The sequence below is a fragment of the Heptranchias perlo genome, chromosome 7, assembly GCF_035084215.1.
Source record: "Heptranchias perlo isolate sHepPer1 chromosome 7, sHepPer1.hap1, whole genome shotgun sequence".
In the NCBI taxonomy this organism is placed as follows: Eukaryota; Metazoa; Chordata; class Chondrichthyes; order Hexanchiformes; family Hexanchidae; genus Heptranchias; species Heptranchias perlo.
Genome location: NC_090331.1, coordinates 27,619,004 through 27,637,869, shown reverse-complemented (window position 1 = coordinate 27,637,869; position 18,866 = coordinate 27,619,004). Strand labels below are relative to the sequence as shown.

Sequence of the window (18,866 nt, the reverse complement as noted above, 5' to 3'; positions counted from 1 at the left end):
CAGGGGTGGAGCGGGGGAGGGCGGATTGGATGGGCGGTCATGATCGGGGAGGGAGGAGGGAAGCCTGGGGAAGGGGAGTCCTTAGATTTCCCTCTGGGTCCCAGAGGAGTACTCCTGCTGCTTCTGGCCTACAGGGAAAACTTTAAAAGATAAAACTGACTCATTTTTTAGAACCACTGCTGCGCCTTGGCCCCCAGTGTCCTTTGTGAGGCTGGCACTGGAATGCACTGCCCCAGGTTAAAACGTCATCAGGGTCCGAAATACGCCATCAGACCCTGACTTTTGAATGTCCACGAGACCCTCGCCTGCCTGGGGCAAGGGCCTCACGCGTGCTGCCGTAAATATGCCTGTTAAAATGACGCGGGGCACGTGTGCATTGTGGATCCAGGGCATAGGATGCTACTCTGATTTTAACACCCACACGCCCTGTTCTCGTCAGTCACTGGTGGTCGGCAGGGTGGGGTGAGGCGGTGTTAAAATTAGAGCTACAGTTTCCTTTACATCGTATTGTAACTTAAATTCCTGATACCAAAAATCACCTTTGGTTGCCCAACTCCATACCTTTCCCAAAATCCTTAACAAAAAAAAAATTATTATCGGATTTGCAACAGAAAAATTCCAATCGGTCCTCAAAAAGCCATAAGGAGGAACAAGGTATATCATTTCTGGCTATTAGATAATCAAAGTTAGTTTGAATTGTTGGTTATGGAACTGCTGAAAGCTAATAGTTCAGTCATTGAACAGTATTTTGCAATGGGAATCAAGAGTGAGTCTTGTATTACTGTGTGAAGCACAGATATTGTACATGCAAGACATCGCTGCAGGAGTTCCTCTGGGCAGCGTCCTAGGCCCAACCATCTTCAGCTGCTTCATCAATGACCTTCCCTCCATCATAAGGTCAAAAATGGGGATGTTCGCTGATGATTGCACAGTGTTCAGTTCCATTCGCAACCCCTCAGATAATGAAGCAGTCCGAGCCCACATGCAGCAAGACCTGGACAACATCCAGGCTTAAGCTGATAAGTGGCAAGTAACATTTGTGCCAGACAAGTACCAGGCAATGACCATCTCCAATAAGAGAGTCTAACCACCTCCCCTTGACATTCAACGGCATTACCATCACCAAATCCCCCACCATCAACATCGTGGGGGTCACCATTGACCAGAAACTTAACTGGACCAGCCACATAAATACTGTGGCTACAAGAGCAGGTCAGAGGCTGGATATTCTGTGGCGAGTGACTCATCTCCTGATTACCCAAAGTCTTTCCACCACCTACATGGCACAAGTCAGGAATGTGACGGAATACTCTCCACTTGCCGGGATGAGTGCAGCTCCAACAACACTCAAGAAGCTCAACACCATCCAGGACAAAGCATCCCACTTGATTGGCACCCCATCCACTACCTTAAACATTCACTCCCTCCACCACCAGCGCACCGTGGCTGCAGTGTGTACCATCTACAAGATGCACTGCAGAAACTCGACAAGGCTTCTTCGACAGCACCTCCCAAACCCGCGACCTCTACCACCTGGAAGGACAAGGGCAGCAGGCGCATGGGAACAACACCACCTGCACATTCCCCTCCAAGTCACACACCATCCTGACTTGGAAATATATCACCGTTCCTTCATTGTCGCTGGGTCAAAATCCTGGAACTCCCTACCTAACAGCACTGTGGGAGTACCTTCACCACACAGACTGCAGCGGTTCAAGGCGGCGGCTCACCACCCCTTCTCAAGGGCAATTAGGGATGGGCAATAAATGAAGGCCTTGCACATTTTTGAATCATTCAGTGACGGAATTCAAAAAGTTCAACAGCAAGTATTGAATTATTTTCGAGGGTATGCAACCTTCTAACGTTTTCTCCTGTCTTCCTTCCTAGTTGCTTTGTATTGTGTTTGCAGCTTTAAAATCTATACTTTTAAGAAAGTTACTACCCTCAAAATGGCTTATGCAACTATGCTTGGAAATTGGCTCATGTTATTTGGCTTTGCTGAGAGTTTGTCATAAAGAAGTCAATCCAGCGAGTACTGATGACGACCAGGCAAATGTAAGAATCTGAGAAAAAAACAAATCAATCCAGTTCTGGAAACAATTAGCAGGTAGCACCAGGCTATTCAGCAATCTAATCAGGAGTGCCACTTGCTTTGAATTTGGTGTTGTCAGAAGGCATCGATGACTTGCACCATAAAGGATTCTTATTTGCAATTTTTATCAAGTATCACAGATTGCTGTCTTCTGGCCTTTTGTGTTGGTAAGTGATGAATGCAGTGGGTCCTGGGTAGCAATTACCCAAGCTTCATTGATTGACTTCTCAAAGGCAAGGCTGTCTTTCGAAGGCTTTTGGAGAGTATAAAGATCAGAAACTTTTAATATATCAGCTATTTATGATTTTGATGAAAGGTCATCGACCTGAAACGTTAAATCTGTTTCTCTCCACCGATGCTGCCTTACATGCTGAGTGTTTTGCAGCACTTTTTGCCCTTATTTCAGATTTCCAGCATCTGCAGTATTTTGCTTTTGATTTATGATTTTGACTTGGCTGCAAGAGAGGCAAAGGCAAGACAATAATCCATAGGTAGGAATGCCTATGTAATTTGAGAAAAAGCTAGAACCGGTAGGGAACTGGCAACTAGTACTCTGCTGAGAAGTGTTTGTCTAACCTTTGTAAAAATCTGTAAAGAAAGCTGTTCAAATGAACTCAAATGACTGATTTGTTTGTTTGAACTCTTTTTTGGAACTCATTCAAGTTGCTGTGTTATTTGAATGGAATTCAACAACAGGATGCTACTCTTGCTGCTGTAAATGATTTTATCTGCAAATAAATCTGTTGGGTAATTTAGTCTGTTACAAAGGTGGCCAATGTGACTAAAATTAATTGGCTTCTAAAGTGACAGGCGCTTGTAATACAAATCCAACCTGTAAATACGTTGTCGACTTAATAGCAAGAGACTAGGAGCTATGGAGGAGCAAAGGGATTTAGGTGTCCACGTAAACAAATCACTAAAGGCTAGTGCACAGGTACAAAAAGTAATCAAAAAGGCTAGCTGAATGTTAGCCTTTGTCTCAAAGGAATTTAAAAGTGAGTCTTCAGTTATACAGAGCCTTGGTCAGCTCCCATCTGGAGTACTGTGTTCAGTTTTAGGCGCTGAATCTCAGGAAAGACATACTGGCCTTGGAAGTGGTACAACATAGATTCACCAGAATGATACCAGGGCTTAAAGAGGTTAACTATTAGGACAAATTAAATAAACCTGGCTTGTATTCCCTTGAATTTAGATGGTCGAGGGGTTACCAAATCGAGGTATTTAAAATGATTAAGGAATTCGATAAGGTAGATATAGAGGAACTATTTTCTCTGGTAGGGGAATTCGGAACAAGAGGGCAAAAATTTAAAGTTAGAGCTTGGGCATTTAGGAGTGAAATCAGGAAGCAATGTTTAACGCAAAGGGTAGTAGAAATCTGGAACTCAATCTCCAAATGGCAGTGGACGTTGGGTCAATTGAGATTTGATTGAGATCAATAGATTTTTGTTTGGCAAGGGTATTAAGGGAAATGGATCAAAGGTGGGTAAATGGAGTTGAAGTACAGATCAGCCATGATCCAACTGAATGGCAAAGCTGGCTTGGGGGGCTGAATGACCTACTCCTGTTTACTTCTGAGTCAGAAGGTAGTGGGTTCAAGTCCCACTTCAGTGTAGTACTGAGGGAGTGCTGCATTGTCAGAAGTGCCCTCTTTCAGATGAGAAGTTACAGTGAGGCCCCACCTAACTGTTCAGGTTAGTGTAAAAGATCCCATAGCACTATTTGAAGAAGAGTAGGGGAATTCTACCAGTATCCTGCCCAACATATATTCCTTAATCAACATCACCAAAAACAGATTACCTAATTGTTTATCTCTTCTCTGTTCGTGGGACCTTGCTGTGTACAAGTTGACCACCACATTTGCCTACATAACTGTGAGCACAATTCAAAAGTAATTTGTTCGCTGTGAAGTGTGTTTGGACATCCTCTGGACATGAAAGGTGCTATATAAATGTAAGTTCTTCGTTTTCTTTTTACAAAGATAATAATTGGGCCTATTGTTATCCCTGTAAACACTTTCTAGATTACTTTGCACAGGAGGTCACACTTTGGTTTGCTGTGCTGTTGGAGGTGCCATCTTTTGGATGAGATGTTAAACCGAGGCCCCCGTCAGCCCTCTCAGGTAGACATAAAAGATCCCACAACACTATTTGAAGAGCAGTGGATTCCTTTCTGTATCCTGGCCAACATTTATCCCTTAACTAGCATCTTAAAAAAACAAGTGATCTGTCCATTTCTTTCATTGTTGTTTGTAAGACCTTGCTGTGTTCAAATTGGCTGCCATGTCTGCTACAGTTACTACACTTAATTAGCTGTTTTAAAATGCTTTGGGATGTTCTGATGTTGTGAAAGGCGTTATATAAATGCAAGTTCTTCCTTTTATAATGTAAAAGCACCTGTTGTAAAGTTAGAGGCAGATCATATAGGAGGAACATCAAAAGAAGTGTAGGATATATCACAGATAGAAGATGAAGGGGTAATTATTCCTCTGGTTGCTATGGGCAGCCGGAATGTACATGTTTCTTCCGTTTCTAGATAAATCATAAAGCTATTCTTTAAGAATTAAAGGGTCAGAATCAAACTTTTCAATCAAAAGCCTGCCTTAATTCCAAGTTTCATCCAAATTGAGTTTGTTTTAGTCAATCTGAATTTCTGCTCAAAATACCAGAGAAAATTATTCCCAAAAATATTGATCGCATTGTACACATAACAACTAGAGGAATTCCTGCTCTGAATGGACCACTGAGGTACAATTAAAGAAGTGTGATCTTAAGACCTGCCTTTACCCTCTAAATCATGCTGAGCAGTGTGTTTGTGTGCAAGAGAATAAATTGCAAAGCCATTAATTTATTTCTAAATTGAATGACCACGATGATAACTTCCCTGTACTGGCTGATACTGCTGAAATATTATTTCTTTAATTGAAAACATCAAATGTATGGGAATATAATTAGACCAGGTGGAATTATATTGGTATCTTATACAGCAATTATTTTCAGTTGGAATATACAAATAGATGCAGCAGTGGGTGATTATGATCTTGGCAAGATTTCATAAATTTGTGACAGCTTTTTTGTTTAAAAAAAGTCATATATGTAGTAACACAGTAATTTTTTCTGCAGGAAAAGACTATTGGTCCATCAAACCTATCCTTCCAAACCTCCCATCAAGTTCCTTACCATGATTCTGGAACTAATAACCCTTTATTATCCCTTTTATTAATCGTAATTCACGCCATCCATTTTTAAAACCTGTCATAGCTTTCTATACTACCACCCACAATGCTAATCTGTTCCACAATGTTATCATCTTCTCAGAAAAAAAAAGGTTGCCTAAATTTCTTAGTTTCCTTTGTTGCCTTTAACTTTAAACTGTGTCGCTCCTCTCAGTCCTTAAACCCTGAACCCAACAGAGCTTTCCTGGATTCTTCATATCTGTGAAAATCTTAAAGATCTCTATCAAATCGCCCCTGATTATCCTAGTCTTCAGAATGAAGTCCTGAGGCAAACAGTATGGCCTCATAATTCAGCCCTTTTAGTTCATTAATGACTTGTAGTCCTACTCTGGGCTCCCTTCAATAATTTTATATCTTTCCTGGAATATAGCAACTAAAATTTAACACAGTATTCCAAATGCAACCTCACCAAGGCCTGATTAAATGTCAAATTGACTTCCTTTGACTTCTAAGTCAACTTGACATCCTAACACTTTACTTGTTTTCTTGAGGTGAACAGTAAATTGATAGATTTTAATGATGATCACCAAAACCACAGATCTCTTTCCTGCTCTGTTACCTCAAGCTGTTATTATTTAACATGTATTCTACATTTTCAATTATTCTAACAAATCTCAAAACTTTACATTTATCTGTGTTAAATTCCATCTGCCACCTCTCTGCACATTGATTTAGCCTGTCCAGGTCTCTTTGCATTATTGGTCATTTGTTAGCATGATTAGCTATTGCAGTCAATTTGGTATCATTTACAAACTTAAGACACTTTTTAAAAATTGTAAACAACAATGGCCCAAAGTTTGTAAATGACACCAAATTGGGTGCAGTAAAAAGAAAGACTTGCATTTATATGGCGTCTTTCACGACATCAGGATATCCCAAAGCGCTTTACAACCAATGGAGTGCTTTTGAAGTGTAGTCACTGTTGAAATACAGGAAATGTAGCAGCCAATTTGCGCACAGCAAGTCCCACAAATAGCAATGTGATAATGACAAGAGCATGTATTTTTATTAGTGATGCTGATTGACGGATAAATACTGGCCATCACACTGGAGAGAACACCCCTGCTCTTCTTCGAAATAGTGCCATGGGATCTTTTACGTCCACCGGTGAGGGCAGACTGGGCCTTGGTTTAACGTCTGATCTGAAAGACGACACCTCCGACAATGCAGCACTCCCTCAGTACTGCACTGGAGTGTCAGCCAAGATTCGTGCTCAAATCTCTGGAGTCAGACTTGAACCCACGACTTTCCGACTCAGAAGTAAGAGTGCTACCACTGAACCATTGTAGAAACATAGAAACGTAGAAAATAGGAGGAGTAGGCCATTCGGCCCGTTGTGCCTGCTCCACCATTCAATATGATCATGATTGATCCTCTATCTCAATACCATATTCCCGCTCTCTCCCCATACCCTTGATGCATTTTGTGTCTAGAAATCTATCTAGCTCCTTCTTAAATATATTCAGTGACTTGGCCTCCACAGCCTTCTGTGCTAGAGAATTCCACAGGTTCACCACCCTCTGAGTGAAGAAATTTCTCCTCATCTCAGTCCTAAATGTCCTACCCCGTATCCTGAGACTGTGACCCCTCATTCTGGACACCCCAGCCAGGGGAAACATCCTCCCTGCATCCAGTCTGTCTAACCCTGTCAGAATTTTATACATTTCAATGAGATCCCCTCTCATTCTTCTAAACTCGAGTGAATATAGGCCAAGTCGACCCAATCTCTCCTCATACGACAGTCCTGCCATCCCAGGAATCAGTCTGGTGAACCTTCGCTGCACTCCCTCTACGGCAAGTATATCCTTTCTTAGGTGAGGTGACCAAAACTGCACACAATACTCCAGGTGTGGTCTCACCAAGGCCCTGTATAACTGTAATGTGGAGATGCCGGTGATGGACTGGGGTGGACAAATGTAAGGAATCTTACAACACCAGGTTATAGTCCAACAAATTTATTTTAAAATCACAAGCTTTCGGAGATTATCTCCTTCGTCAGATGAATGAATGAAAAGGTTCTCAAATCGCATATCTTATACTATGTTGGGACAGCATCACACCAATCAAAAGGTGTCGTTGTCATTCAAACAGGCCAGTCACGGAGAACAGCACGTCCCAGTACACTAGATATACATTGTGTCTATTACACAGGCAGGCAGAAAGAAACTCAAAATGGCAGAGAGAGAGAGAGAGAGAGAATTTTAAAAAACATATAATTTTTTCCCCCCCTTTTTGCTGGTGGGGTTACGTGTAGCGTGACATGAACCCAAGATCCCGGTTGAGGCCGTCCTCATGGGTGCGGAACTTGGCTATCAACTTCTGCTCGACGATTTTGCGTTGTCGTGTGTCTCGAAGGCCGCCTTGGAGAACGCTTACCCGAAGGCCTCAACCGGGATCTTGGGTTCATGTCACGCTACACGTAACCCCACCAGCAAAAAGGGGGGGGAAAAAATTATATGTTTTTTAAAATTCTCTCTCTCTCTCTCTCTCTCTGCCATTTTGAATTTCTTTCTGCCTGCCTGTGTAATAGACACAATGTATATCTAGTGTACTGGGACGTGCTGTTCTCCGTGACTGGCCTGTTTGAATAACAACGACACCTTTTGATTGGTGTGATGTTGTCCCAACATAGTATAAGATATGCGATTTGAGAACCTTTTCATTCATTCATCTGACGAAGGAGATAATCTCCGAAAGCTTGTGATTTTAAAATAAATTTGTTGGACTATAACCTGGTGTTGTAAGATTCCTTACATCTGTATAACTGTAGTGAGACATCCTTGCTCCTCGACTCAAATCCTCTTGCAATAAAGGCCAACATACCATTTGCCTTCCTAACTGCTTGCTGCACCTGCATGTTTGCTTTCAGGGACTGGTGTACAAGGACACTCAGGTCCCTTCGTAAATCAACATTCCCCAATCTATCACCATTTAAATAATACTCTGCCTTTCTGTTTTTCCTTCCCAAGTGGATAACTTTACATTTATCCACATTATACTGCATCTGCCATGTATTTGCCCACTCACTCAACTTGTCTAAATCGCCTTGAAGCCTCTTTGCATCCTCCTCACAACTCATGATCCCACCTAGTTTTGTGTCATCAGCAAACTTGGAAATATTACAATTGGTTCCCTCATCCAAATCATTGATCTATATTATGAATAGCTGGAGCCCTAGCACTGATCCCTGCGGTACCCCACTAGTCACTGCCTGCCGCCCCAAAAAAGACCCATTTATTCCTACTCTCTGTTTCCCATCTGTTAACCAATTTTCAATCCATGCCAGTATATTACCCCCAATCCCACGTGCTTTAATTTTGCACACTAACTTCTTATGTGGGACTTTATCAAAGGCCTTCTGAAAATCTAAATAAACCACATCCACTGGCTCTCCCTTATCTATTCTACCAGTTACATCCTCAAAAAACTCCAGTAGGTTTGTCAAACATGATTTCCCTTTCATAAATCCATATTGACTTTGTCCAATCCCGTTGATATTTTCTAAGTGATGCCAATGATGCTAACTGTGAAATCCCACTCTAATACCTCCTCACAAAACTACCACCTTTTGTTGTCTAACTTCCAATCACATATCAATTCAGCCTAATACTTTGCCATTTATCTAGGTAGACAACATCCACAAGATCTATATCCTCCTCAAAGGAAGAAATGGTTGTTTAAAGTATAAAAAAAACCTTGCAATTGAAACTGTAGTAGAAAAGGAATCTGTTATTGTATGAATTATTCTCCTAGTGGTTATCATCGTGGTTTCAAAACAAACTGTTCATGGAATTGAGCCTTATGGGGAGAAAAAAACGTTCACCCCCTGCCGCTCCTCAAGAGAAAATGTCCATTTTCCCACGCAATACAGTGTTTATTACTGAAATTTCAAAAATCTTTTGTCAGTTTTATTTTCTCCATCAGTTGCTGTTCATTTGCAAAATGTATAGTCAAATTGTAGTATTTTGTTGGTGTTAGCTGGAGCTCCTGATTGGTGCAAGTACTGTTTGCAAATACATAATTTTTTAACTCTCATAATTATGTATTATGTGTATACCACATCCAATTACAGATCCAGAACTCTCAATCATTTAATTAACTACGGTATTAAAAAGTAATTTTGTCACCATAGTGCAGTACTATCACAGATGCAGCAATTGAAAGGGTAAATGATTGAATTACCAACAGGCTCCTTTTGATTTGAAAAAAGATTCTTGATGTTGCTGCCATCCAAGTTTGCTGAACTGATATTGTTCCCATCGGTCCAGTAAAGCTTTCTGTAAGAGAGGATAAAAGTGTATACATTATCCAAAGAAATGTTATATATTATAAACCCCTGTAACACTTCATTTTTTGCTTATTTGGCCTGGTGGTGATTTCGGGTTAATTTATAGTACAGTATCCACTGCTTTGACCGGCACTGCTTATCACGGTCAGCCGCCTATATCGGGCAAATGGAGCCAATCATTTGCATTAACACTGAAACCAATTACGAAGGCACCTCTTATAACACATTAAGCATGCTGGCTATTTTGGGCATCTGTTTTTGATTTTGTTATCCTCCAGCACATTTCAGAGACCTGTACACTGTACAGGCTGGAAAGAAAGAGAAGGAAATATTAATAATCTGTCTCTCATCACATTCCCCTCCAAGTCACACACCATCTAGACTTGGACATATATCGCCATAACTTCATTGTTGCTGGGACAATATCCTGGAACTCCCTACCCAACAGCATTGTGGGAACACCTTCACCACACGGACTGCAACGGTTCAAGAAGGCGGCCACCAACTTGTCAAGGGTAATTAGGGGTGGGCATTAAATGTTGGCCTTTACAGTGACTCCCACATCTCGAGAATGAATAATGAAAAAAATTTGACTTCGCTGCCTCTCTATAATATCAATTATAACTGAACTACTTTGTCCTCAGTATACATCTAAACATAAGGTAGTTATCAAGAGTTTGCCAGCAGCAATCCTGATATTGATTCGCGTAACCTGAATCTGTATTCTTCAGCCACTTGAAAACAAAATATATTGCCGTCAGATCTCCTGTATTGTTGCTCACAGTGAGTTAGAGGATACACTGTTTTAGAACAAAAGGGGTGTCATGCCATACAGTATTAACATGGCCACTGATACATATAGCGATTGAAGTGAGACAAGTTTCATTTTTATTATGGTATTCTGGTATTTTTACCAGTGTTTTGGGATTGGGATTCTGCAACTGTCCATTTTTCCATGAAAGCAGTAAATCAGTTGCCTCAGAGGAGGGTGGTTGTTGTGGCATTTTGGTGTGACTGGTGAGTGATTATACATTTGAAAGTACTAGGGTAGGATTGCTACAAAGTAGCAGTTTGTGTTGGAAGTGCTGAGATTTTATGGACTGGGATGGTCTTAGAGTTTAAGAGCATGGGTTGGGGGGTAGGTTGCAGGATTTGTGAGCACGTCGAGATGGTGTGCTGGGTGTGGCAGCTGGGGTTGCTGGAATCTGGGGAGTGCTAGGAAGGAACTCTTAGTGTGTAGGAGAGCTGGGAAAATATGGAAGGGACTTCTGGGGTGTGTGAGCATTGGGTAGAGGGTCTTTAGCTTCAAGAGTAACGGAGAGTGTAGTGCTGGGGTGTGAGGTGAGTTCAGTATGCTGGGGAAGAGCGAGGCTGGAATATATCAGCAAGCAGTCAAAGGGCTGCAGGGAACTTGTAGAGTGCCAGATGTTTTTTCCAGAAGGAATGGGAGAGGGCGGAAAAGGTGGCCAAAGACAGGAATGGGGCAAGTCAGAGAACTAAAATAAGAATGTGCTTCCCTTTCAGTGCCTGTTCCAATGGGTATGCTCGTGCTCTCTAGTTGCTTTATCGGAGGCCCACTAATTCATTTTTATGGCCCTAATGAACAGTGTGCAAACTATTCTTAGCCTGGACTTGTCGGGCATAGGGCAAACGGAGAGTTGCCAAAAACATTTTCAAATGGTGTTTAAACAATACAATTGGTTTAAAATAGAACATATTGGCCCAGAAATTGCTTTTAAAATAACGGTTGTTCCAACAGCGCTCAGCATTATTGGTGGCGAAATTGAAGAGCAAGTTTCGGCAACCGCACATGCGCGGTTAAACACAGAAATCCGGAACTTGCTCTTTCCTGGTTCGCTGGCGATCTGACAGTATCGCCTTAAAGGGATATCGCAGGCAGGAATCAATGGACCAGCGCCAACTATTGTGATTGACAATGGGGAAATGGCAGACATGTTGAACAATTACTTTGCGTCAGTATTTACGATAGAAAAAGAGGATAGCATGCCGGAAATCCCAAGAAAACTAATATTGAATCAGGGACAGGGACTCGATAAAATTAACATAAGTAAAGCAACAGTAATGAAGAAAATAATAGCACTAAAGAGTGACAAATCCCCAGGGCCAGATGGTTTCCATCCCAGGGTTTTAAAGGAAGTAGGTGAGCACATTGCAGATGCCCTAACTATAATCTTTCAAAGTTCTCCAGATTCAGGATTGGAAAATTGCACATGTCACTCTGCTTTTTAAGAAAGGAGAGAGAGGGAAACCAGGGAATTATAGACCAGTTAGCCTAACATCTGTTGTGGGGAAAATGCTGGAGTCTATAATTAAGGATAGGGTGACTGAACACCTCGAGAATTTTCAGTTAACCAGAGAGAGGCAGCATGGATTTGTGAAAGGCAGGTCGTGCCTTACAAACATGATTGAATTTTTTTGAAGAGGTGACTAAAGTAGTGGACAGGGATCTGTCTTGGGGCCTCAAGTAGTCACAATATTTATTAACGACTTAGATGAAGGCATAGAAAGACTCATATCTAAGTTTGCCGATGACACAAAGATTGGTGGCATTGGAAGCAGTGCAGATGAAAACATAAAATTACAAAGCGATATTGATAGATTAGGTGAATGGGCAAAACTGTGACAAATGTGAGGTCATCCACTTTGGATCAAAAAAGGATAGAACAGGGTACTTTCTAAATGGTAAAAAGTTATAACAGTGGATGTCCAAAGGGACCTAGGGGTTCAGGTACATAGATCATTGAAGTGTCATGAACAGGTGCAGAAAATAATCAATAAGTCTAATGGAATGCTGGCCTTTATATCCAGAGGACTAGAGTACAAGGGGGCAGAAGTTACGCTGCAGCTATACAAAACCCTGGTTAGACCGCACCTGGAGTACTGTGAGCAGTTCTGGGCACCGCACCTTCCGAAGGACATATTGGCCTTGGAGGGAGTGCAGCGTAGGTTTACTAGAATGATACCCGGACTTCAAGGGTTAAGTTACGAGGAGAGATTACATAAATTGGGGTTGTATTCTCTAGAGTTTAGAAGGTTATGGGGTGATCTGATCGAAGTTTATAAGATATTAAGGGGAACAGATGGGGTGGACAGAGAGAAACTATTTCCGCTGGTTGGGAATTCTAGGAGTAGGGGGCACAGTCTAAAAATTAGAGCCAGACCTTTCAGGAGTGAGATTAGAAAACATTTCTACACACAAAGGGTGGTAGAACTCTCTTCTGCAAATGGCAATTGATACTAGCTCATTTGCTAAATTTAAATCTGAGATAGATAGCTTTTTTGCAACCAAAGGTATTAAGGCGGGTATATGGAGTTAGATCACAGATCAGCCATGATCTTATCAAATGGCAGAGCAGGCACGAGGGGCTGAATGGCTTACTCCTGTTCCTGTAACTAGCTCTCCAGCCCAGCTGGAAACAAATTAATCGTGCCAGAAAACAGATATGCTCAGTTTTTTAGGTCTAAACTAAGTTTTAACTGCGTGGTGAGTCTTAATGACTGCCAAACAACCTCTCTGGCACTAAAAAATAACTTTTAAAAATGTGGAATCGCAATACTCCTGATTTTAATAGTTTTTGGACATTTAAAAAAAATTAAAAATTTTAATTTTTTTATAACACTTTTTCCTTCAGTCTCTTTTATCTCAGCCTTTTAATCCTATCCTCTCTTTATTTTGCTTTCTCTGTCATTTTATGATACCTTATCGGGCACATCCGGGTTCTTAGTTTGCCATTCGGTTCTAAATGGGTATGTCATTTTGAACCGAGATTAGGAGAAATTTCTTCACTCAGAGGGTGGTGAACCTGTGGAATTCTCTACCACAGAAGGCAGTGGAGGCCAAGTCATTAGATGTATTCAAGAAGGAGATAGATATATTTCTTAATGCTAAAGGGATCAAGGGATATGGGGAAAAAGCGGGAACAGGGTACTGAGTTAGACGATCAGCCATGATCATTTTGAATGGCGGAGCAGGCCCGATGGGCCGAATGGCCTACTCTTGCTCCTATTTTCTATGTTTCTATGTTTGCGTTGTTTGTCTATGAACTGCACTTCCTGGCTCTCACAGCATGCCTTGCTTTAAGCTGATCGGTTGAGGGGCCTCAGAGATCCTTTCACCACTCAACACAGCTCGGGAAAGAATGCTGATGTTACTTGAACTCGCAGTTCAAGGAAATTGCCATCAAAAAGAACGCAGTAACTTAGTGGGTGAATTTAAACCTAATGTGCAGCGAGCACTGCTGGTTCGCCACTCGGAGCAATTTCCGCCCCATCAATTCATAACCAGGGTACTATTGCATTTCTAAAAAGCACATCCATCCATCTCCTGACGGGCAAGTCAATCCTGATCCTGCTTGACCAACTTCCTTGACTTCTTTGAGGAAGTGACATCCCAATTGGATGGTGGAAAGCTCTACGATGTATTGTACCTAGACATCCGAGAGGCTATTGACAAAGTTCCACAAGAAAGGTTACTAGTTAAGCTCAAAGCTTAAGGTAAAAACTTTGGAATGAATAACATATTGGCTGAAGGGCAAAAAATAATGAGTACTTATTGGCGCATCATTGGTTGAAGCAGAGTCCATGTCAACATTTAAGAATAGATTAGATAGGTAGCTGAAGGAAAGGGGATAAAGGGGTATGGGAAAAGGGTGGGCACTTGGAATTGAGAGCACTGCTTGGATACAGAATAAACACTAACACAGACTGGCGGTGCCGAATAGCCTGTTTCCGTGTTGTAATTCCCTGGTATTGTTACCACCATCCACAATACTGTTCCTGCGCCCTGTCCAACATTTCAACTAACCCTCTCTTCACCTTGAGCATTCTTCCCCAACATTGTCATTATCCTCCCCAACACACCTTTCAGCCTCCCTAAAATGTAATCTCAAGCAGCTCTTTATAAATTGTTGAATATTTAAGGTATCCACCCACCCCAAAACAGTGATACACTTAGGGGTGCCTTTAGCTCTACCCACATGGTGGGAACTGGATGGATGGGCAGTTAAAATCGGCGGGGTGACTAACCCGCTGATGTCCCACTGTCTTCAATTTTAACCTGCTCTTCTGAGCAGGCAGTAAGGGCACCTGCCTGAAGCTGGCAGTGTTTTACTTTAAATATGCAGATCGAGGTCCCATGACTGCAATGAGCGGGGAAACTGTTGTAGCCTCAATACCATGTGAAGATTAGCGGGAAGAGGATCCGGGACCAGAAGAGGCCAATTACTACAAGTTTATTTTTTACTTTCTTTCTGGGGCCTGGAGGATCAGCAGTTAAAATCGCCTGGTCTCACGCTGCCAAGGTTGGGAGGGTATGGCGCCCACCCGAATCCTGCTCCAAGTTAAAATCGGGACTTTTTTATTTTTCTACCCAGATGACTTTAATGTGTTTGTATTGTAAAAATGAATCCTTCCACATGAACCTTAATCTTCTTCCCTTGCAACTGCACCAGATGTCACAGTGCTATGCTTCAGTTGATCATAAAATGGCAATGATTACATTGTGTGAACAGTCAATTCAAAACTTATTTTACTGGTAGCAATAAGGTATATTGTACAACAATTTACCCTTTTCGTGGGTGTACTACTAGACACTGTGGGTGATCAAGTCCATAAATGATAGAAGATCGCAGGGAGCCATTTAATCTCGCAACATTTATTTGCGCTTCCTCAAAATCCGAACTGGTCCAGTATATATTTCTAGAAACCCAGTCCACTGCAAGTGCGTGGGCATACGGCAGGTCTAAAAACAAACAGAATTAAATTAGTGCATGAATGAAGTTACTCACAAACAGGACCAATACTCAGGGGAAGCTAGATAAGTGTGTGAGGGAGAAAGGAATAGAAGGATATGTCGCTAGGGTGAGATGAAATAAATAGAGTCGGAGGAGGCTCATGTGGAGCATTAACACCAGCATAGTTGGTCGACTGGTCTGTTTCTGTGCTGTAAATTCTGTGTAATTCTATATAAGCTTCCCTGGAGTCTGGGCGTTATTAGTTAACTTCTTTCATCTGTGATCATTTGAACAATAATTTGAACAATAATAAACATACACAAACATCTGCACAGACTGAAGGCATCTTGTATTGCCAGAAGATTTTTTTGCCTTTTGAGGTATGTTAATAGGATAAGGTATGGAGACCAGCATTTCTAAAAAAAATCATAGCAAATAAACTACAAATGATGAACAGCAATGATTATTCCAAAAGTATCACTATCAAAGACTACTTGTTCTTTTCTCTTTTGTTACCTTGACTACCCATGAATATTTCAGATATAATGACCAATTTTACTCGTGCAAATCAATAACTTCGGCAATACGTAAGCTACAAAAAAAGTTGTTAAACCATTTAAAGGGACATTGCTGTTGACATGTGACTTTTTTTGTAAGTCAATTTACCGGGTTTGTAAACAGAGAAAAAAACATATGTCCCTACAAATGGATGAAGTTTAATTCAAAAATAACACTTAAAAATCTGGTGACTTTGCAGTTTTCAGAACAAGCTGAAAGTGAAATTCAGCCTATCCCAAAACACAAAATGCTGCTTTAATTCTATGGCTGACGTTTCAGTCTATGCTCAACATCATTTTTGACCTAGTTTCTACCCCGCCAATTCTTCCCCATCAATTTCCCTCCGCCTTCCTCTCCTGAAGGTGCTGCCTCCTTGCAGTTCCACAGACGCTGATGAACTTTGGTATTTCACTCATGTTGCCATTGTTCAAATGGGCATCAACCGCGGTCACATCCAACATCACCTCCAGTAGGCGTCACTGGGTTGCAATCAGGAGGGATTGATATTATCACCGCTAACCCAGGGGTGCCCTCCCACCCACCCCATCCCCATCCCCATCCCTCCCCCAAAACTCTGCCTCGTCAAGATCCACTAATTCTGTACAAACTGGATATCAAACCTAGGACTGTTCTGGTCTGTGGGGCTCAGCAATTCACTGGATAATCGGGGGAGGACCCCACACTGCTAATTCTAATCTTGTTTTGACCTTTTTCTATACGTCATTCAAAAGATTAAAAACATTTCAACAGCATCAATAAGTTATTTGTAATGTCACTGAATCTGTATAATGCTTACATCAGAACATTTAACGACAGATATAAAAGGCTTAAAGCCCAATATTTTGCAATGTGCTATGTCTAGCTTTCATCATTAATTTCTACTTACCTGCTGAGACCACTGTTTCTATTCCTGTGCCATTTATGAAGGCTCGCTTTATAAACCGGGGCTTTAAGTCAGACCAGTAAATTCGCTCTTCTAATGCATCAAAATCAATTGTTTTAACTTGACTGATATCAGGATCAGTAAATGGTGTTATGTAGTTGTAGTATGGATTATCAACGTCAACCCCACGGATCTCTGAATTTCTTGAATAGATTAAAAATTCCTTTTGCTCTGCACAAAATAATAAAAAGTCTCAATGTTCTTAAGAGGCATTTTACTGCTGATTCCGCTTAATGATTGAGCATTGTGCCTGTTTGAGAGGATTGCATTACATATTAAAATAATCACAGACATTTCTAAACACTGAAGTTCAAAGGAAAAAATACATCATGAAAATAAAACCAACTTTTTCTTCAGTAATTTATTAACAATTCTTTAATTCTTCAGTTTTTTTCCCAATTAATCACTTTTAAACACATATACTATGAAACCCCTTCCATCCAAAATATTAAAAAACAGCCCTAAGACTACGTTAGCATGACCTAATTTTTTCTCTCCATTCGCTACAAATCTGCAAGACAAATATCTGAACTTCTGTTTAATTAACTGAGAGAATTGCTCTGGTTGCTATGGGCAGCAATATTGAAAATCCATTCAAAAAGAACATGCTTACAATTTCACGAGGCTTTCGGCAGGATGTGGAAAGTGAAGCAAAATTTTACTTGAACTGCACATTTGGATGCCAGTGAGTCAGTATAGTTAAAGCCAACTAACCACCTAAGGTCAGTTCAATTACCCCTTTTAATGTTTAGATTTTTTTTGAAGTTTCACCTGATTAAGGCAAGGCAGGACTGCCTTGAAAAGAAAGAACTTGCATTTGTATAGCACCTTTCATGTCCCAAAGCGCTTCATAGCCAATTAATTATTTTTGAAGTGTTGTCGCTGTGCAAACAAAGCAGCCAATTTGTGCACAGCAAGGTCCCACAAACAGTAATAACTGATCAGTTAGTCTGTTTTGGTAGTATTGGTTGAGGGTTAAACATTGGCCAGGACACCATAAGAACGTCCCTTCTATTCTGAAATAATGCCATGAGACCTTTTAACATTTTATCTGAAAGGCGGCACCTCCAACAATGTAGCCCTCCCTCAGCACCATAACAGTCAGTCCAGATCATGTGTTCAAGGCCTGGAGTGAGGCTTGAACCCTTCATCTTCTGAAAAAAAATCCTTTTCTAACAGAAATAAGTTAATAAGTGGTGTAATGCATATACCATGCATATACATCTCAAACTACCTGCAATGTAAAGTAAGGACTTCATTGTTCTTGTGGTTATTGCAATCAGTTATGTGGCTTTATTTTGATTTGACAGATTTCCAGGCACTTACCATAGCAGTTCTTCTCATCAGGGGCCAGTTTCATTAGATGAGGACATGTACATGCAGCAGTTCCATTGTAATTAATCAGGCACAAATGAGAACATGGCCCTTTGCCATTATTAGACTCGCAAGGATTTGGTGCTGTAATTATAAACACAACTTCAATTCATTATTACATTTTCCTGTTACAGTAATCATCCAGCACAAAAGCATAAATAACATTTGTAATATTCTACCAAAAACTGTGAAGAAAAGATAAACATAAGATATAAATTGCATTAGTGATGGCACTGCTGATTTGAAACCACATGGACCTAATTAGATAAAAATGCCAGAGGAAAAGATCCCATTAATACTGCGTTCTTAAAAATCCATATTGTAATTGCAACCCATTAAAACGATTTCTAACCCAATTCAATGTCAAATAAAGATTTAACCTTGTTCTTACGTCCCATAATTTACAATCTCGTTTATATCTTGAAATAGGTATTTTCTAAAGACTGCTCGGCTTTATTGTTAAAATCGGTAAGAATGAGAAGCTTTAAAGCCATATCTTTGCATTTATTAGTCAGGAAGGCAGTTAGTGCACTTAAAGTGGTCAGCATGGAGTGAAGTTTCTATTACTTAGTTTGCAAGACGTGCTAAGTGTTTTGTGACTGATGTTTAGTAATGCTTATCTTTCA

The 18,866-nt window shown here is 40.9% G+C and overlaps 1 protein-coding gene across 1 annotated transcript in view; it reads right to left on the bottom strand.

Annotated features, from left to right (window-relative positions):
- The window catches only part of LOC137323576 (low-density lipoprotein receptor-related protein 1-like), a 1,400,855-nt gene that overhangs the window by 462,505 nt on the left and 919,484 nt on the right, over window positions 1-18,866 (bottom strand). The window contains exons 28-31 of the mRNA XM_067987196.1: window positions 18,193-18,324; window positions 16,810-17,037; window positions 15,199-15,373; window positions 9,507-9,601 (exon numbers count right to left, since the gene is read on the bottom strand). Of these exons, the coding sequence (XP_067843297.1) occupies window positions 9,507-9,601; window positions 15,199-15,373; window positions 16,810-17,037; window positions 18,193-18,324 (630 nt within the window). The remainder of the gene's footprint in view (window positions 1-9,506; window positions 9,602-15,198; window positions 15,374-16,809; window positions 17,038-18,192; window positions 18,325-18,866) is intronic.